The 20,264-nt window shown below is 66.7% G+C and overlaps 1 protein-coding gene across 2 annotated transcripts in view; it reads right to left on the reverse strand.

Annotated features, from left to right (window-relative positions):
- Nucleotides 1–18,982, reverse strand: part of KCNQ2 (potassium voltage-gated channel subfamily Q member 2) — a 40,097-nt gene extending 21,115 nt beyond the window's left edge. For both annotated transcript variants that reach the window (XM_053671212.1, XM_037153573.2), the window contains exons 1-7: nucleotides 18,568–18,982; nucleotides 4,607–4,697; nucleotides 4,109–4,235; nucleotides 3,663–3,838; nucleotides 2,866–2,991; nucleotides 1,834–1,944; nucleotides 1,070–1,165 (exon numbers count right to left, since the gene is read on the reverse strand). In XM_053671212.1, the coding sequence (XP_053527187.1) occupies nucleotides 1,070–1,165; nucleotides 1,834–1,944; nucleotides 2,866–2,991; nucleotides 3,663–3,838; nucleotides 4,109–4,235; nucleotides 4,607–4,697; nucleotides 18,568–18,863 (1,023 nt within the window). In that variant the 5' untranslated portion in view covers nucleotides 18,864–18,982. The remainder of the gene's footprint in view (nucleotides 1–1,069; nucleotides 1,166–1,833; nucleotides 1,945–2,865; nucleotides 2,992–3,662; nucleotides 3,839–4,108; nucleotides 4,236–4,606; nucleotides 4,698–18,567) is intronic.
- Nucleotides 18,983–20,264: the final 1,282 nt, after the last annotated feature.

The raw sequence follows: 20,264 nt of genomic DNA on the forward strand, positions 1-20,264 counted from the left end.
CTTATTTCTCCCAATACTCTCTGTGTCTCTTGCTCTCCCTCTCTCCTCCTCCTGCTTCACATTTTTGTTGAAAAAGGGATGTTCTGAACGGTCAGTCGTGGAGCCTCTGGGGCCGGGCTCTGCCCCCTGCCCAGCAGAGCGTTGAATGGTTGTTCTGAACGACCTCACACACGCAGTGTTCCTCGTTGTGTGTGGTCGTCACCCGAGCCTCTGTTCCATTAGCTCAGCACTCAGCCGGCAATGTGGCAGGTTTCCTTAAACCCGAGAACCCAGAGACTCGGTCATTTCCCCACAGCCCTGCGTCGGGCACTCCCAACACTCTGCAAGGCCACGTACACCCCTGCGCTCGCCCGCACTTCCTGCCTGCACAAAGCCCAAAGGTCAGCCTGAGGGGACGGTTTAAGGTCTTCCCCAGTCACCTCCGACCCTGCATCCAGCCGCGGCCCTCGAGGTCCCCTGTACGTGGGGGGCTTTCCGGAGCCTTGATTCCCCCATGTCTCCTCCCCGGACCTGTTCCTTCCAGGTGTCTCAGCCTGTCTGCTGCCAACCACTGTCCACGGCCCCGGTGGCTGCAGCCAGCCCACCTGTCCGTGCGTCCCACAGACGCCGCTGGGAGGCCACTCCAGCCCAGTGAGCGTCCAGCTGAGTGACACAAAGGCAGGACATTCAGGACACGCAGTGGCTGCTGCATCCCGGGTGCAGGGCCGGTGTTTAAGCCAGGAGCACAGACGGGGCTCAAGCACCTCCAGGCCACCAGAGTGGGGGTCTCAGCCCCACCCCCACGTGCAGCACGGGCGTGAGAACGCCTCTGCCTACCAGGGTGCCTCAAAAGGCAGCCGGGTGGCAGCAGGGACGGCAGCCAGCACAGCACCATCGCCACGCTGCCTCGTGGCCGCAGACCACTCTCTGGTCCTCAGCACACGGGCCAGACTTCCCACGCCCAGCACGTTCCTGCAGAGCGACCAGGGCCTGTCCCCAGACAGGGGAACAGGGGCAGGGCTTCACTCCTGCACACGCGGGACCGGGTCAGGGGCTCCGCAGGTCCTGACGGGGGGCCACCTGGACTCACCTGGATCAGACCCGCAGCGGGGTTCCGCCTCTTCTCAAAGTGCTTCTGCCGGTGCTGCTCCTGGACTTTCAGGGCAAAGCCAGACCCCAAAATGCCCTGCAAGTCACCAGGGTCAGACAGCGCCCCACCCTTGCCTCTGGGGCTCCACCACCTGCCTCCTCAGCTCTAGTCACCTGAACACCAGGTGGGGGGAACATCTGGCTTTGGGATAAAGGACATGCCAGTTTGGGGCGTGGCGGGGCCCAAGCTGAGCGCATCCCTTCCCCGATCTGCCCACGCTGCAGCCAGCGCCAGCCAGGCTCTCAGCCAAGGACGCAGCCTCCCCGAGGCTGCCTGCGGCCCCCCAGCTTCCCTCGGCCCAGCCGGCCAGCCAGCCCTGGGCAGAGGAGGAGCCCTTACCCCTCTGCAGGAGACCGGCCCTCGGCCCCTGGAGACCTGACAAGGGAGCGGGTCACCGTGCAGCACTGACCCTGCTCACGAGGGCCCTGCTGGCCAGCCCTGCCCAAGTGGGTGGAGCTGATGCTGACCAAGACACGCGGGGTCAGAAAGCCACAGCCTGGGGGCTCTCAGAGCCCCCTGACGAGTGGTGTGGAAGCCGCCAGCTTCTGGCCAGGGCAGCCCCACTGGGAATCCCAGGAAGTGCGTCCCTTACCCCTGGGCTGCCACCTCCAGTGCCCAGCGGGCTGCGTACCCACATTCCCCTGGGGGTCACCCAGGAGCCTGGGACCTCACCCCCACCCAAGCCAGACAGGGAGTGGACTCACAGCAGGAAGAGCGAAGAAGGAGACACCGATGAGGGTGAACGTGGCCGCCAGGAGCCTCCCGTTCCAGGTCTGGGGGTACTTGTCCCCGTAGCCGATGGTCGTCAGCGTGATCTGCAAGACAGCGGGCACCGTCACGCCCAGGCCAGGCAGTGGCCACACAGAGGCCGGTGGCCCTGCACCAGACTCTCCTGCTCTGCCCCAGGGGGCTGAAGGCAAGGGCTCAGCACCCCCACAGGTCAGGCTGGACCCTGGGCAGTGGCAGGGACACCAACACCATGCCGCCCCCGAGGGCCCCGGTGAGGCCAGGACAGCCTCGGCGGGCCTTCAACCCTCCAACAAACACACCGAACTCCCCACGTCTCCCCTGTTTCCCTGATACGCAAGTCGGGGGGGAAGCATCTGAAGGTTCTGTCCCCGTGTCACAGCCAGGAGAGCCCAAGAGGCAGCTGACACACTGGGCACAGGACCAAGGGTGCGGCCGGCAGCCAGGAGGCACAGGAAGAGAGGGGACGGTGCTGAGAGAAAAAACAAGTGGGGAGGGGACAGGGGAGACGAGGGGCAGGGCCGTGGGCTGCCTTAGGGGGCGACTTGTACGCTCAGGCCAGGAGAGATGGAGGGGCCGTGAGCAGGGGCCTGGTGGCCCAGAGGGCTGAGTTTCCCCTTTACAGACTTTTCTGTTCCTCAAGGTGACTGGCAGGACTGCCCGTCCGCCCCTCCAGCGGGAGTCACACACAGGTAGGCCACAAGGGAGGGAGGGGGGAGGGAGGAAGACGAAGACACTGGCCACACAGGCCCCCAGGGCTGGGCCCCTCCGCACCCACCCACCAGCCAGAGCACCCGCCCCCGGCCATCCTGGGCGCCACGGCCCCGAGTGGCCAGCAGGTGGTCCCAGGGAGATGTCCCTGGCCAGAGAGAGCCCAGCCATCTCCAGTCCAGGCCCCGAGGGTCAGGGGCACACGGGGGTGTAGACGAGGGTCCCTGAAAGAGGACACGCGCCTCCATCAAGGACAGCGAGCCCCGGCCGGAACTCACCAGGCCCCACCAGAGCGCGTCGGCGTAGGTGTCGAAGTGGTCATTCTCACCCTTCTCCGCCAAGTACACCAGAAATGACGCCAGGATGAGGCACAGGAAGCCGATGTACCAGGCGGTGACCAGCTCCTGGAGAGTGGGCCGAGTCAGAGCGCCGGGACAGCATCCAGCTCAGCCCACCGGCCCCTGGGGGCTCTGTGTCTCCAGAGCCGGCAGCTGCCCGGCCACGTGGCCCAAGCTCACTCTCGGCAGGCGACGGGGGTGGCTGGTTGCCTGGGTGTCCCCACACCCGTGCACCTCACACCTGGGGGGACAGCCCAGCCAGGTCTGGAAGTGTCCCAAAGCAGCTGACAAGCCATCAGGCCAGAGAACTTTGGAACTTGAGTCCCTACCTCAACTTCCCTGAACTTGAGGGAGACTCCAGACTGCCTGCTGTCCTGGGGGGGTCCAGCACCTCAGCACCTTGGGGGACCAACACCCTTGGTCCTGCTGACTGAGCCCCCGCTCAGGACTCAGATGGGAGGGACAGTGCGCAGGGGTCGTATGGGCCCACCCTGGAGCAGGACGGCACAGCCAGGCCCGCAGAGTCTAGGCCTCTTGGTGGCTCCCTAGATGTGGGGAGGGGCTTGAGAGGGGGTGTGGCTGCCACAACCCTCGGGTTCCACTGTCAGTGGCCACCGCGGCAGCCGAAATGGGCGTGGCTGGGACATCGATGGGGCACTCCTACCTGGCTTCGGCGAAGCTAGCTGGGGCAGAGGGGCGAAGGGACCTCATGGGCCCTTCCGCAGGGGCCGGCTTACCTTGCTGTGGGCATAGACCACGGAGCCCAGCAGCTTCCAGGTGCCGCCGCGCCGGTCCATGCGGATCATCCTGAGGATCTGCAGGAAGCGCAGGCTGCGAAGCGCAGACGTGGCGAAGACGTTGCCCTGGGAGCCGGCGGCCAGCACCGCAATGGACGCGATGAGCACCATGATGTCTGCGAAGACGGGAGCTCGAGGAGGCTGCGGGCTGTGGGGCTGCCCAGCCGGGGTTCCAGGAGGGTGGACAGATGGACGGAGGCACAGGCAGAGTGCCCGGCGTGGGGACGGTGGCTGGTGTCCACCCAGCCCTGACCTGGGCCCAGCCGCCCTGCACCCCTCTGCCTCTCCAGCCGGGAGGCCAAGTGGGCGGAGCATCCCATGGTCTCGCCTGGCCTCCCCGCTCCTTCCAGCGCCCCTGTCCGTCCTGCACCCCCACGCGGGCTCACCGATCACACAGAACGGCTTCCGGGCGAACTTGAGCCGCCCCCTCCAGCCGCGGTACCGGCAGCAGCAGCCTGCGGCCCAGATGCGCACGAAGTACTCCACTCCGAACACCACGATGGTCACGATCTCCTGCAGGGGGCGCAGCTGAGCCACCGGCAGGCCAGGGCTACGGGGGGCGTGGCCTGGCTCCGTTGGGCCCTCCCCCAAGCCCCGGGCCAGGGCTCCCCAGACGTGCATTCTGGACTCGGGAGGCCCCTGTGTCCCCAACGGCAACACAGAGATTACACTGTGGTCACCATGGCTCCCGCCCCTGACCCTGGGGGGTTGCTGTGAGCGTCTCAAGCCCCGCCCCAGCCGTGTATGCCAGGGAACACCCCGCATCTCCACAGGGACTGGGCTTCAGGTGCCCAGTGCGGCTGCCGCACAATCGGGTGTTGGGGGGAAGGGCGGGGGCCCCGTGGCCAGAGGCTGCTCCCGCCCGCCCACGCCCACGGGCTCACCAGGATGTAGAGCGCGCCCTCCGAGCTCTTCTCGTACTCTTTGATGGTGGAGAACACGGACAGCACGAGGCAGGAGAAGACCAGCAGGAACCTGGGACAGGGGAGGTGCACTCAGCGCTGAGGCCGGGGGAGGGACGCAGGGCGGACACCCCACACTCCGCCTACCGGGCTCTGGAGACAATCTGGACTCAGGCCTGGCTCCTGGGCTGGAGGCAAGACCCCCACCTGCCCTGCAGCAGTGAAGGCAGGGCCCGCAAACCCCACGCTTGCTGTTCCTTGTTCAACACGTCCCCTCTCCAGACTCCGAGGCAGAAACTTTCCGTCTCCCTGTTAATGCTGACCTTCACACGCAGCCACCCCGGAGCCCTTGCTTGGGTCCGTGTGTTTCTGGCTCCCACCCCATGTGACCTGGGGTCCATGGTCGAGGGGTCCCATCCACGGACCTGGGTTTCTGGCCGCCCCATCGGTCCCTGACCATTGGGCACCAGGAACCACTGTGCAGGCAGCTCAGAGGCCGAGGCCCCATCCAAAGCGCCCACCAGAACCGGCAGGGTGGGGTGGGGTGGGGTCTCAGGCCCTTGACACCCGAGGACCTGGTCCCAGGCTCCTGAGGGGCACAATGCACACGATGAGGGGTCCGCACCATGCCCCTCTCACGTGATGCCCCTCGTCCCAGCCCCAGCTCAGCCTCCCCACTCAGACCCCTAGCGGGGGAGGGGGCTGAGTTCCTTCGGGGCCAAGGCTGCATGATCCACCCCCACCCTCGGCAACACCCGCTGGGCCTTCCTGCCTGCACCCAAGCCTGGGTTGCATCACGCACGCTCACCACCCATGAACCTCCGCAGGCCCCGCCTCCTGCCCTGCGCAGCGCGGCGACTGCGCCCAGAGACGCAGGCCTCCCCGTCCCCTGCCGCGGGGCAGATCACCCTCTGGGGACCGTGGACACGGCAGAGGCGCTGACAGAGGGGACGGGCACAGACAGCGCCTGCTGACACAGACAAAATGCCGCAGAGCGACAGCTGCGTTGCAAAACCGCAATTAATTTCCCTTGCTCGTTAGCCAATTTATTCAATTAACTGAGCCCTGGAAAAATGTCCAGATATCTCGAGTGCCTTATCTTCATAACTGTCTGGGGCATTTTCTCCTGGCCCGGCCGTGGGGAAGGAGCACCTGCACTCGGACTGGATCCACGGGGGTGGAAGGTGGGAGACTCCAGGTTGGGACCCAAAGGTTGGGCATGGGGGACATGGAAGGCAGCACCCATGGCAGAAGGGGCACCGAGCCTGGCCCAGCTCAGCACCGCGAGGCGGGAGCCAGGTGAGACACGAAACCTGGTGGGCTTCCCTGAGGAGGTGGCCGTGAGGACGCTGCTGCAGGGCAAGGTGGAGCCGGCGGGGCCCAGAGTGCAGACGGGTGGGGAGCTCCTGGCAGAGGGGAGAGCGAGCGAGGGGCGGCAGCTCCAGGACAGGACTGGAGAACCGGGCAGCAGCTACCCAACTCTGTGATGCCCGTGTGGAGGGCACTCAAAGTCCCAAGCTGACCAGACCCTCTCAGCCCTGCTTCCTGAGGGCCTTCCGGAACATTCCGGGATGGCCCAGCCACGCTGTGCAGGCCGTCCCAGTGGGCACTGACCTGGACACAGGGGACAGACAAGCCTGCCTCCTCCCAGCGGCCCACCCTGTAAGTGCCAGCAGCAGCTCCAGGCTTGTTTTTGAAGTTTTGGAACAGACGGTCACAGATGGCGCCCAGTGGGGGAGGCGTCTCGCAGACTCAGGAAGGAGGCTCCGAACGCCCACACCGAGGAGGAGGAGGAGGAGGAGGAGGAGGAGGGCAGACAGGGCTGCGAGCATCTCCTGTCACATCCCCAGAGCGAAGACGGCAGATCCCCACAGGCCAAACTTTCGGGCCCAGGACAGGAACCCCCAGACTGTGAGGCCTCCCCCAACTCCTTCCAAGCAGCCGAAAATCCAAGACAGGTTTCCAGACTTTTTCTGGTGGTCAGCACCTTGGTGACCAGCCACCGCCCCACCCAGCACACAGCAGCGTCTTGGCCCCCCAGTGGGGAACTAGAGTTGGGGAAACTGAGGCCTCTGTCCTCCTGGTCTCCGGGCACAGCCTCCTCAGGGACAGGGGGCACTTCACTGAGGTCCAGCCCTGGGGAGACGAATCTCAGACACGAGGCCCCACCCTCCAGCAGGATGATGGGGTGCCATCCACTGAGGGGTCACCTGGGCAGGTCTAGACGGCCACAGGCGCCCAGAGACGGGACCGTGGCGGGTGGTCCCCCTGTCTTCCCGCAGAGCTTTCCCGCCGGAGCATCCTGCGTGTGTGCGGAGAGCTGGCACCCCAGCTTCCAGCTCCTGTCCCCGCCCTGCCCTGGTGGCTCCTGCCCATGGAGGCAGCCTGTGTGCTCAGAGGGCTGACCCCCTCAGGCCACAGAGGACAAAAGAGGCTCCAGAGGACCTTCCTCCAAGAGAAGAGAGAGATAGGCAGGTGGGAGCCCTGGGGTCGTCGCCAGCCCCCAGCCAGGAACCCTCCAGGCTGTCAGGGGAGAAAAGACGGGAGACACTTGGGAAGGTGGTTTCCCGCAGCCCGAGGCTAATTATGATAATAAATTCAAAGTGGAGACCCAGTGCTGGCTGCGGTTGCCAAGGAAACAGCATCTCAAGCAGCTGGTCCCGATTCCAGGGGCCAAGATGGGCAGCAGGAAGGGCAGCCAGCGTGGGAAGCAACCTCAGACACGGCCAGCGCTCACCTGGGCAGCAGGGAAAGGCCCCCCACCCCACCCCCGCCACGGCTCAAGAGCGTCTGACCCACGCCCAGGCAGAGCGCCCCAGCCACTAGCCGCTGGGAGGGAGGCCCCGCCAGCAGCCAGCACTACAGGGCCCACCGCACGGGACACGCCTCTCAGCCAGATGTCGGGACTTCTGGGTGCAGAGCAGCAGAGGCGGGACCCTCTTTAGAAAGAGGAGGGCAGGGTCCTGAGGGCTGGGCGGCAGGTTCGGGGAGGTGGTGGCAGCCACAGCGGGGTCAGCCCCAGCCGCGCCTGCAGGTCCCGGGGCACACAGCTGCTGCAGGTGTGTGTGCGTGCTTGGGGGGGCCCTGCCTCCAGGAGGAGACCCCCACTTCTGTCCCCCTTCCCCTGTTCCCGCCCACTGGAATGCAGGAAATACCTCTTTTTTTTGGAAAACAGGACAAAGCCCATGCCACCCCCTTCCTGGCCCCCTCCACCAGGGGTGGGGGGCAACAGGGTGGGTGCCTCTGAGCAGCAGGGTGCAGCCCCCACTCCACGGCCCCCCAGCCCAGACTCCCTCCTCCCACCAAAGACTGACTCCGGGGTGACAGGGGGTGTCCATCTCATCGTAAGGGCACAGAGGACAAGTGAGTCCCAGTGGAAAGAAAGGGAGTCATATAACAGGGCCCCCCCTGCCTCCCCCGCAGGCTGCTCTCAGGCAGAGCCACGAGGTGGCTGGGGAAGGGCCCCCCCCCCCATCAAGCCCCCCACAGCTAAGGGAAAACAACAAAGGCAAGAAAACAGCTCCGTGGCCCTCCAGCCCCCTCTGACCCTGGTTGGCGGCAGGGTTGGCCCAGCCCCCCTTCCCCAGAGGGGTCTGCAGACACAACCCCCCCCAGGGCCCAGGCACAGAGGCCGCAGGAGGCCGAGCCTGGTGCCCTGCAGAGCAGTGGCAGCTGGGCTCCCTGAGGACCCCGCCCACTTCAGCCGGCCAGCGTGAGGGCTACGGCCAGCTCTCCGCCTGAAATCTAATTTGGTCCCCTAATAAACTGCTCTGCCTTCAGGTCCCAATGGCACTTCCGATCGGTGGAGTGACGAGCAGCCCAGCTGTAGACGGCCGCTCCGGGCGCAGAGGAGACGTGAAAGATGACTTCGCCAGCCCGCCAGGGTCGGAGGGGGCTGGAGGCCGAGTTCCAGAGGTTGCCATGCACGCGGACCCCTCTCTCAGGGCTGAGGCTCACCAAGGCGCAGCCCACCAGCCCACCCTAGGCCACCGGCACCCAGGTGAGCCTCCTAATCTGAGGGTGGAAGGTTCTGGTAGCTCCCACCTGAACCTAAGGGTGTGGGGAGGGGTGCAGGCCAGCACCCAGCACCCTGCCCCTACACACAAGTGCTCAAGAGAGACCTCAGACCTGAGATGCCACAATTCAGGGGGCGGGAGACCCTCAGGGTCCTGCCCTGGCTGGGCATTCAAAGCCTCCGCTACCTGCCTGGGTCCCCCATCCAGCCCTCCCCCTTCCAACACCAGGGCAGCAAGGGGCCAGTGACCTCAGGGTGGCCAGTGTCCCTCCCAAGCTTCAGCTACAGGACCCGGAGCTGTTGAGGTCGGGGTCCTAGTTGCCCCAGAAAGAGTGGGCACCCCAGGAAGCCCCAGGGATCTGGGGGTGCTCTGGGATCTGCAGGCTGTGTGGAACGTGTCCCTGCCAGGCCTGGAAAATGCCGGGGCTCTGGCAGGAGGCCAGCGGCCTCAGCACACGGCTTCCCAGGTGCCTCCCAGGCAACCCCCAGAGAAGGCAGTTGCTCACGGGGTAGTTTGCGCCCCATCAGCCACCTGTCTGCACAGGGACCACAGGGGTGGACAAAGGCTCACCCAGTGTCAGCCCCTCCACACCCGGCAGCAGCCACCCTGTCCCTGCCCTGGGCCCCCACCCTTCTCATAGACAACGACCCCACCCAGGGGGTCCTCCCAGACACCCCTGTCCCTCCCAAGACTGCATCTCAGCTCTCGCACCCAGGACGCTCCGACTGCATCCCGGCTCACCACGCCCCCACCACAGCCACTGGGGCCCCTCCCGCCCGTCCCTCAGCCTCACCTGGCAGCGTCTCTGCCCCAGGGACTTTGCACACACCCCTCGTTCTGCCTGGAATTTTCTTCTGCGCCCACAGCCACCACAGGGCCGCCTCCTCATGTTCCCGAGGTTCTGTTCTCAAATCATCACCTCCTCGGAGAGGCGGCCCAGCCCCCAGTTCCTCCCCCGTACTCTCTGGAGAGGAGTCCTGACCCCTGCCAGCCGGGGGTCCCCCGCCCTCCTCACCTGTCTTGCTCACTGGGCTCCCCAGTTGGAACCCACCCACAGGGGTGGCCCCAGTGGTGGCCGAGCCTGCAAGGTCAGCTCCAGGCTGAGAGCCAAGGCCCGCAGCCCCATGAAGACAGGCCCCAGGGCACGCAGCCTCCGAGCACCGCCAGGCGGGGCCCCCGGCAGGCAACCTGGGTGCTGCAGGGACCAGAGGGCTTCTGAGGGCAGAGTGCAGGGTCTGGGAGGGGCCCTGCCCGGCCCAGGGAACCCCCTTGGGGGCAAAGGCCACTCACTAGAAAGGCCCCACTCCCGAGGAGCGGTGACGTGTCCATGTGGACACTGGGACGCAGATGTCACAGCAAAGGTGGAAACGGACAGATGACAGGCCACCCGTGTGGCAGGGTGTCCTCGATCTGATGAGCCACTCGGGGGTTGGGGCTCCGGCTGCACAAGCCGCCCAGGGCAGCGGCCCGTCCCCAAGGGCCTGGGGAGGGACTGACAGGCTTGGGCTGCACGGAGCAACGGGCCAGTTTGGAATCTAGGGAACAGAGGAGCCACCTGAATCACTCACTTAAAAGTGATTGACCGTATGTTCTGCGAATTTCACTGCGATTAAAGAAAAGGGGGGAAGAGGAGAGAAATCAGCGAGACATAGCTGCGCCATCAGGCCTGAGACGGCGGGGAACCCCTGAAGGGCCCCGGGCAATGCCGCCCCGGTGCCTCAGTTTCCCCCATGACAGAACAGGCTTGGGTGGGAGAGACGACAGCCCCACCCCCAGGCAGAGGACGCCGGCCTGGGAAGCCTGTGGGTGGCCACGGGACCCAGGTTCGGACTGGGGGACTCCCTCCCAGAAGTGTCTCCTTCCCCCGTGGGCACTGAGCTCCGTATCTGTCAGCCTCAGCCCCCCGCAACCAGCCCCGGCTCACTCTGGGGGCCCAGTCCCATCCTGCACCCCAGGCCTGCCCGACCTGCATGTCCCTGACACACAGCCCTCAGGAGGCAGCTCTGGGGTCCTGTAAGAACCCTGCCCTGTCCGGGGAGCGGGCCTGAGCAGAGGGTCACCTCAACCGACTCTGTCCCCCGGGGGTCCACCAGCTCCACTCTGCCGGGCCCTCGGCCTGGGCATATGGAAGCACCATGCAGGATCGCGGGTGGGGAGGGGTCCCCAAGGGGCGGCAGGCCTCTGCTCCCCAGGTTAAAGGGGCGTTGGGGACAGAGCCACCTTGTCACCTGTCCTAGGAGGCACCGGGACGTGCCTCCCTTTGGAAGTGCCTGGTGAAAGTGTCACCGCCGACTGTTAAGGCAGAGGAGGGTTCAGGTCAGAGTTCTGTGCTTTTTGGAGACACATGGACGGGCCCCGGCCCCTGGGAGCAGCTCGGGCGAGACCCAGGTCTTCCCGGCGTTTTCCAGCAGCTTCCCAACGCCCCACAGTGGCTGTCGTCACTTTTGTGACCAGGAGGGGTAATAAACCTTATCCGAGGGTCTAAGAGGCCTCGGCGCCCTCGCTCAGGTGGCACAGCCCCGTCTGCCCACGGCCTGTGTCCCCCACCTGCTTCCTTCCCACGAGGTCACTTGAGCTCTCAGCTCAGGACCACGGCCAGCTCCCAGCCCCGCCCCCTGGCCAGGCCCTGCCCTCCTGCGGGGCTGGGGTCGTCTTGAACGCGCTTCTCAACTCCTGGGGCCCCACCGGCCTCCAGTGTTGGCCTGGCCCCCCGAGGGCCCAGAGAATGCCCTGCTCACAGGAAGCAGACGCCAGCCTGCACCGTGCTCACCTGGCCCTCCCGCCACCACTCCCTCTTCTGAGGGCCTGGCTTCCAGAAGCATTTTACCACCTCCCCCCAAAACCTGGGGCCTGGGCGAAACTGGCCTTTCCCTCCTACGAACGTCCGAGTGCTCTTTCCAAACCTACACAGAGAAGCAAACTCCAGTTAGGCTCTCGGGAGGGACCAGACAGGGCCTGGGGGAGGGACAGCCAGCAGTCTGCAGACAGCCAGAACAATCCAGAAGGAACACCATCCACGCATCCTGGAGACAAAGGTCAGACTCCGGGCTGGCGGCCTGGGACACACCCACCCTCCCATTGCCCCAGGTGGGGAAGCCACAGCCCCACCTCCAGAGCTGCCAGACAAGGCAGGGCTCTGCCCGCCCCTGGCGTCCTCTCCCTGTGGCCGGAGCCTGCTGCTGGGCAGTGGGACTGAGGCTCCAAGTGGCCAGTGGCTGGGGAGAAGCCAGGGCCTCCCGAGGGAGGCAGGTCACCACCCAGAGCCGAGGTCTCCTCCTGCATTCCCGGACCTGCTGCGCCCCCACCTGGCCGCCCCCTCGCCGCACCTGGGGCCCCACACCCCAGTGTCGGGCTAAATGACAGCAGGTGTGCGAAGCCCCTGCGGGACCACGTCGAACGCCAACACCCCACTTCCAGAAACTGGCCCTTCTCACCGGTTCCCACCGGTAACACGGCTCGGGACAAGGGCTGCGCTTTCCAGGGCCTCTGGGACCCACCACCACACCCCACCAGGGCCCGGGACTGCTTTCGTGGGGGTGGGGGACCCCCATGCTGGGACCCGAGCCCCTGCCCTCAGTGTCAGCACCGCCCCAGTCTCCACAGCAGGACCCACAGGCGCCAACGCTGACCAGCCCGGCATCTGGTGGGACCACTGTGAAAGGGCCGCAGAGGCAGCGGCACAAACCCACTGAGGCCCTTATTGTAACTTCTGGAACGTCAACCCCACAGTGGGGTCTGGCAGAGCCCCTGGAACACAGGCCCCAGCGTGGGGGCTCCGAGACCCTCGAGGCCTTAGGCCCTGTCTCCTTCCATGTGAGTTGAAAGCATGATCCACCCCAGCCTCAGATGGCAGAAACCTCGGCCCCCCACCCCAGGCCAGCCGGTGTGCTCCCTGGCCCCTGGGCCCCCGCTCTGAGCCGGTGGCCTCCCCCCTCATTCACGAGAGGGACAGGCGTCTCTCTTCTCTGACCCTCTCCGGCACACCCCCACCCCACCAAGCACAAATTAAGGGCTCGGTGGGGCAACTCAAGGGGAACCTGGCCTGACTCGGGCCCAGAACCTCGACGTATGTCCAGAAGCCGCCACCGGCGTTCACCGTAACGCCCTTCGGGGACAACCTTAGGTCTGCTTCCTTCTTTCTACCGCAGATCTGGCTGAGCGGCTTGTGCTCCGAGGGGCAGGTTGGACGGGCGCCAGGCAGCCAGGACAGGAAGACGCGCTCCCCCCTCCCCCGCAGGCGCAGGGGTGTCGGAAAGCTCAGCTGAGCCGCAGCCCTGCCTGGCAGGCGTCTCCCATGCCCGGGCAGTGACGCCCGGGGCCCTCGTGGCCTGGTCAGTTCAGGATTCAGCCTTGTGGAGCGGTGTTCCCGTGCGGTCTAGGGGGTCACGGGTTCAACCTGTTGGTGACGGTGCTCTTCCTGCCAGCCCGCTCCTGTCTCCACGACAGGGGCTCAGGATGCGGGGTGTCCGCCATTCCACAGGACGGGGGCCTCTCTGGATACCTGGGCCGTGTGGAGCCCGAGTCTCCTTAGGAAAGTGGCCGGTCCCCTGGCAGGCGTCAGGCCCAGCCCTCATGTCCAAGGCGCGGCCTCACGCCTCAGCAGCAGCCCCGAAGGCCTTGCCGCCTGCGGAACCAGCTCAGAGTGGTCCTGTCCTGTTTCCAACCGGACTCAGACCCAGAACCAAAGCACCCGAGTGACCCTGTGAACCCTTAGCTGCTCCGGGCACAGAACCGCAGGGCAGGGTGTGACCAGAACCTTTCCAAGTGCAGGGCGCTGTCCCAGAAGACGCGGTGCTGAAACCCCTCAAATCTCACCAGCACCCTGGATCCAGGGGACAAAGCCAAGTCCGGCCACCTGTCCCCTTGCCTAGTGACCTCAAAATAAGAGCCTCTTTCTTTGCTCAGAAGCCAGTTCTATCTCATCATCTTCTATGCCTCAGGCCCTTTTTCGGCAGTAACCCTCCATCTAGGCCCAGGCGCTGGCTGACCGGACTGAGACTTGGCCACCTGGCCGAGGCCGGGCTGTAGGGCAGGTGGCTGGGACTCAGGCAGCACTCGCCGACCGTGGTCGAGGGAGCGTCCGTGGAGGCGCACCAGGCATGACAGCCCTGAAACAGCACCGCTCACGGGGGCAGCGAGCCGATACCTGCCAGCCCCTGAGTGTCCGCCTCAGAACCGGCCTGCGTGTGCACCTGGAACCGTTCTGGACGACCCGCCCGAGAGGTGACCCACACAGTGCTGTCTGCAGCAACAAGACACAGGCAGATGTCCCCCCAAGCTCACCTGCGGAAGGGGCAGCCGCCTCCCGCCCAGGGTCCTCCGGCCGTCCCAGCTTCCGACAGGACGCGGCCGGAGCCTCCAGGAGCACCAGAGCGCCCAGAGCAAGCGCTGCGTGTCCCTCTCGGTCCTTCCTTGCGTGCTCCCCAAACACTCAGCCCTCCATAAAATGCCCCAGAGAGCTCTCGGTCCCCCGGGCCTGTTCCTTCCGCAGGGTGCTGAAAAGGCAGGGCCGGCCCCAAAGCACCCCTCCCGTGGACACGGGCAGCTTGCTGGGCCGCGGCTGCTTGTGGACGCACTGGGCTGGCACCAGGGGCAGGCAGGGCCCCAGAGGCCACCAGAGTCTGGACAGAGCGGGCACACCCCCCGCCCACCGATGGGCTCTGCCGCCAGGGCTCCAGGAAGTGAGCCCACTTCTCCCAGAACAAGCTGAAGCCGGGCAGAGCGGCGGCACCCACACCTGAGGCCTGGATCCGGGCGGGCCGCGCGCCGCCTCCCTCTGAGTCTGCCGCCCCCTGTGAGGGGACAGTCTGAGCGCGTGACTTGCGCAGACTCCTAACGAGGCCACGATTCCCCTGCTCACCGGCGAAACTGTTAAATGCTGAGCCTCCCGCCTCCCCATCACCTCAGACACAGGGAGTGCGCGGAGACTTACTCCAGGCGCAAGCAGAGCCTGTGTTCAAAGCATAAAACCCGCTGTCGCTGTGGACCGAGTTCACGCCCCGATCCCGGGTGCGAGGGAGGAATCTGCCAGAGGCCTCCTGACCAGCCGGGGCAGCCTGAGAGCCCGGGTTTCCCTGGCAGCCGCGCTGCGCTGGCCCGGCAGCTTTCTCGCCTTTGGGGGAATTTCCACAAGGTTCTCCGACTCTCGGATGGACAGGCGGTCCCTCCCAGGACTGCCGGGCGGTGGGTGACAAGAAGGAAGCTGAGAATACAGCCCCCACGGTCTTCCCCCAGGTCGACCTACCCACACTGGCCCCTAAATGCAGTCAGACGGAGGACAGGGGCAGTGACCTGTGGGGCCTCAGGATGAGGACAGAGACCCACCTCCCACCCAGTCCCGCCCACCCAGGGCAGACAAGTGGGAAAAGCAAAGATGTGACCCCACTTGGGTTATCCAAGGCTACGCAAGGGAAGGCCCCCTGGCTGGGCTGGACACACAAGGGGATGGGGGTCCATGAAGCAGGGGCACCTGCCCAGCAGCCTGGCCTCAGAGGCCTCCAAAGGCACACCTGGCCGCCATCGAGGAGAGGGCTTGGGGGCCCGGCCAGGAGAGAGGCCCCCCGGCTGCACGGGCAGGCCCTTCTCACACGCTCGAGTCCCGGCTGCTCACAGCGCTCCCAGGTGTGGGGGGTCGGGCGACCAGCACCCCAGTGCTCCTCTCTGAAGCACAGATGCCCCGTCGGCTTGAATGGAGTGACTTGGAACTCACCCAGCCTTTCCTGGCCTCAGTTTCCCCACCACTGAAGTGGGGTCTCCCAGTGAGGAATTTCAGGGACCCCGGTAAGGGTGGCTGCCTTTTCCCACCTACCAGGGCCTGGAGACCAGGCCCCCGAGGATCCTGCGTGTGGCGGGGGCTCTTGAAGGACCCCCGAGGGCCTTTCCCGAGCAGACACACAGCCCCAACAGGGTGGTTTGGGGCCTTTTCTGTGGCTCACCCTCCCTCTGAGGGACCCCAAAACTCCAGACCCTGGACTGGAAAATCCTCATCCACAGAGGCGCCCCCTCTCCGGGCACAGACCCTCAGGCCCTGAGACCTGCATCAAGGCGAGGGGTGGGCACAGGGCTGCCAGCAGCTCGGCCACACTGCTCCCTGCCCCCCACCGGGCGAAGGGCCCATCGGGACTGAGGGGCGGTGCCCAGGCCCACAGGGGCCATCACTGCACCCAGGGTCCGCCCCCATCCGGCTAGAGCAGGGGCAGGAGCCTCCAGGGGCCTCGGGGCTGGGAGAAGGGGTCCCAGTGGTTTCTGTGGGGCTGGCCCACACCTCGGGGTCCCGGGCCCTCCCGAGGCCTGAGTCCAGAAGGCTGCAGCCCCCTGAAGAGCTTCTGGAGAAGCTCACGGGCTGAGGGAGGAGCAGCCACGGCTCCTCACCCAGAGCCTGCCCGCAGAGGGCGGGGCAGGAGGGGAACCTGGCCTGAGGCCCACGCAGCCTGGAGGCCCCAGGGCAGCTGCCTCCCTCCCACCTCTGACAGCAGCTGCTCCCAGGGGCCCACTGGGACCCTTTCACCTTCCGGAAACTGGGCTTCTTGGCAAAGGGCAAAAGAAAGGTGGCCCGGAGGGCTTGGCGCTGCCCCAGACCCAGGACTGGTTCGCAGCCAACCCTGCCACCCTGGGGCTGGTCCCTCGCTCCCACCCCTGGCTTCCCCGGGCCCAACAGCCCAACAGCGCCAGGCCAGGAGGAGGAGCTTGAACTTCATTTAATTAGTGAATCCACAAACCAAAGCAGGAGTCTCTCCATCAGCCAGAGCTGGGCAAGGGAGCAGGGTACCCGGGCAACCACACCCCGGGGGCAGAGGCCTCTGGAGCCAGGCTGGGCACGGGGACAGTGGGGAGCTCCAGGGCCCGGGCTGGGTGACGGACGGGCCGTGAGCAACACCCGCAGGACAGGCGTGTCACCCTGGGGAGAGCCCACGCGGAGCCGGCCCTCAGGGTGCTTCTCCCCCAGGCCCCGCTGGGCCCACTTCACTGACGGGGACACTGAGGCCTGAAGCAGATCTGTCCTTGGACTTCAGTGCCTCACCCAACATGGCAGCGGCCCCCTCCTGCCGGCCCCTGGGTTACCCTCCCTGAGTTTGCCTCTGCCCCCGCCTGTGAGCTGGGAGCAAGGGCAGTTCAGGGAAGCTGGTGCCTGGCAGAGGGGTCCAGGAGGGGCCAGGATGCCTCCAAAGAAGGGGCCAGTACCCCCAAAACCCCCTGGAGTGCAAGCACAGCCGGCCTGCCTGTACTGACTCAGGGTAGCTGGAAAAAGAAATGATAGAACACAGACCCCTGCCTCAGGCAGCACAGAGCGGGACCCAGGACCCCCACACGCCTGCTTCTGGTGTGAACACTGCAATTTTAGGAGGCAGCTGGCACCGAGGACTGGTCCTTCAGGCCCCGGCAGGGAGCAGCCACTCAGGGCCAGGGACGGGGCCTCACAGAGGGGCCATTCGTGCCCAGCTGCTGGGCTAAGGGTGGGCTGACATATACCAGAGGTTACCTCGGGCCAGGACCTGCGTGACCAGAGCCGGTCCCACCCGGAGCCCCCTTGGCCCCAGGCAGATGGGGAGGGAGGGGGGTGGGATGGTCACTGGTGAGGGGACACAGGGCTCCTCCCAGGAGGAGCCGCTCATCTGAGCAAGGCCTGCCTGGGAGCACCGGAGCCAGAGCCACCGTGGGGGGCCAGTGGGGGCCGACGCTTGCCGTGCCATGGGAGCCCCTGCCCCTGGGACTCTCGGGTTGGCCGCCCACCTGCCGGGCCTGGGGATGGCACTCGGGGCACCTCCCAGGGACTCGGCCCCCCCGGGACAGCCTCTGCGCAAGCAGCCCGGCACTTCCCTCCCAGGGTCGCTGTGCCCGTCCCACAGAGGGTCTGTCAACACATGCCCCAGTCACACTCCCAGAGACACGCCCCTCTCATCCCAGGTGGGCACGGGTCCGGTGGAGGCAGTTTCCCAGAATCCGCCCTTCCCTCCTGTCCCAAAACGCCTTCACACAAAATGGCCGAGCTGGCCTGGTCCGGTGGGATGGGAGCGGGTGCCTGCCGGTTCAGAGGCCAGGCGGACCACACGGCCTCACAGGCGGACTTGCACCAACACCACTCGAAGGCCCGGTGCACACCATGCCAGCCGCGGCTACGGGCCCTGCGCAGGGAGCCAGAAGTTCCGGGAACCCCGGGCCTGGGGAGACTCGCAGCCTCTCCCGGGGCCTGGCAGTAGGCCCCAGGCAGCCGAGCCCCTCTCCCTGGGCACCCGCTCTGCCCAGGAGGGGTCCGGAGTCCCAGTAAGGAGCGGGCAGCAGGCACACGCTTGCTCTGCAGCCAGCAGCTGCAGAGGGGGGTCAGGGCTGCGTGCTGGGGGGAGGAGAGGGGAGTCAGGGATGCAGGTGGGGCTGGGCCGGGTGGGCACCAGAGCACAGGAGTCAACTGTCCTCAGCCTCGGGCTGTGGGTGGGCGGCCATGGGAGGACCCCTCCCCATTTCAGGAAGTCAGGAGCCTGCCCAGATGAAGTGAACAGCTTTGGGGACTGGGCAGGATAGGCCAGCCCTTCCCCCATCATTTGCTTCTTCGCAGGGAATTCCAGCCCAGGGGGACCCCCAGGAGTCCAGAGGCAGAGGCAGGACAGGCAGCGCCGCCCTCCCTCCCCACTGGCCCTTTGTTCGGCCCAGTGTCCTGGGGAGGAGCCCCTCAAGCTGCGGAGGGACGCCTGGGGCTCTGCTCATCCCGTCCTGGGGGATGGGGGCTGATGCAAGCCGGGCAGGCCGCGGTGGGTGGGGGGGAGCCTGGGGAGGGCGGGGGACGGGCGCCCCCGCCCGACCTGAAGCCCGCACCCCGGAACTCCTTCCTGCCTGATCTCTCCAATCTTCGCCCTTCCCTCTCTCCAGGGGACACGGTACCTGCTGGCCGGGGCGCGCGGGGTCAGGCGCGGGGCGCAGGGCGCGGACACTTACACGTAGGCGTGGTAGATGAAGGCCCACCCGCGCGGCCGCTCCAGCACGTTGTAGAGGAAATTCTGCAGCTTGCGGTAGAAGGCGTTGCGCTTCGGGGGCTTCCCGGCGCCCGCGCCGCCCGCGCGCGGCTTGCTAAGGATGCTGCCGCGCTTGGGGGCCTCAGAGCCGGCGATGAGCAGCGCGCCGTCCCGGGTGGAGTCGGGCGCGCCGGGGTCCAGCCCCACGAAGCCCACCTTGAGCTTCTTCTCCCCGCTCGGGCCGGGGTACACGCCGCCGTTGCGCGATTTCTGCACCATGGTGCCGGCGGCGCCCGGCGACCGGGACGCGGGATCAGCGGGGACGACGCGCGGGGGGCGGCGCGGGCTCGAGCCCAGGCCCTCGGCCCGAAAGCCGCATGGCCGAGGCGGCAGCAGCGGCTCCGCGCTCCTACCGTCCGGGGTCTCGCGCAGGGACGCGGCGGCTACCTCGCCCCGCCCGCCGCCTCGCCTCGCCCCGCCCTCCGCCTCGCCTCGCCCCGCCCCCCGTTAACCCCTGCGGCGCCGCACCAGCCGCGGGAGAGAGGGGAGGGGCGGGAAGCGAGAGGAGGCAGGACTGGCTGAGCCAGGCTTCGCTGTCACTGTGCTGGTGGGCCCCTTCCGGTTGCCAGGCAATGTGCGCTCTGAGGAGCGCCTTGGTCACCTCTAAGGTGGGCAGGACCAGGCCAGCACTCGCCTGAGGAGCCAGAGTGGCCCAAGCAGCCCTGGACTGGTCACCTCCAAGCGGGGAGAGGGGCGGACCTTGCCAGGCTCTGGTTTATAGGGTCTGGCGCATGCGGATCTTCTCCGATGGGCCTCTAGGTGGACCCGGCCTGGCCTGTACCCCCACCCTGCCCCTTGGGTGTGCAGGGAAGCGTCGGAGAGGAGTCTCTAAGAGGTGGCCTGAGCCGGGCCCAGAGGAGGGGTCCTAGAAGAGGCAGGGAGAACCCCCAGCCCCCTGCACCCTCGCAGGCAGTGGGGCCCAGTAATCAGTGATGGGGCCTGGAAGACTGACCCCTGGGAGCGCACACTTTGTCTGCAGACCCCCGGGGGGCCTGTGGTCAGGACCAGGCAAGGAGGAGACAGCCCAGGGTGAGACCAGGGCCTGAGACCAGCGGGGACGCTGTTGCCACAGGCGAGGACCAAAGAAGGCAGGCTCTGGACACAGGGCAGTGAGTAGAGGTGGCCGTGCCCAGTTGGGGGGCTCAGGGTGTCCTGGCCGGTCCCTCTGGAACCTGCCGCTGGGAGGCCACGGGCACTTCCTCCCCGGCCCCTGAGCACTCGACTCGAGCAGTGCCCGGGCAGGCCCCCGCGGAGCCCCCTTCCACCTGGGAGGGAGGCGCTGCCTCCGACCGCAAACAGCCCCCCCACGCCCGCCCAGCACCCTGGGGTCCACCCAGGGAAAGGCTTGTTCAGCAGCTGGTCACTGGGCTCCTCACACAGGTCTCCAGAGAGAGCAGAGTGCACACTGTGCTCCTTGTCACTCGGCAGAACACGGAATGGCGGAGGCAGCCGCAGCACCCATCTGTGAGTCATCCAGAGCGTTGGGGACTGATTGCCACTCGTGCCGTGCACACCCTGTGCACACGGGCGTGTCCCGGGGCCGCACGCCCTCCCCCACCTCCCACTCCTCGTCAACAACCACGGCCGGCTCCCCAGCCGAGCCCAGGCCCAGGAAGGGGC

Source organism: Artibeus jamaicensis, unplaced genomic scaffold (genome assembly GCF_021234435.1).
Source record: "Artibeus jamaicensis isolate MK-2021 breed Jamaican fruit bat unplaced genomic scaffold, CSHL_Jam_final contig_685, whole genome shotgun sequence".
Classification (NCBI taxonomy): Eukaryota; Metazoa; Chordata; class Mammalia; order Chiroptera; family Phyllostomidae; genus Artibeus; species Artibeus jamaicensis.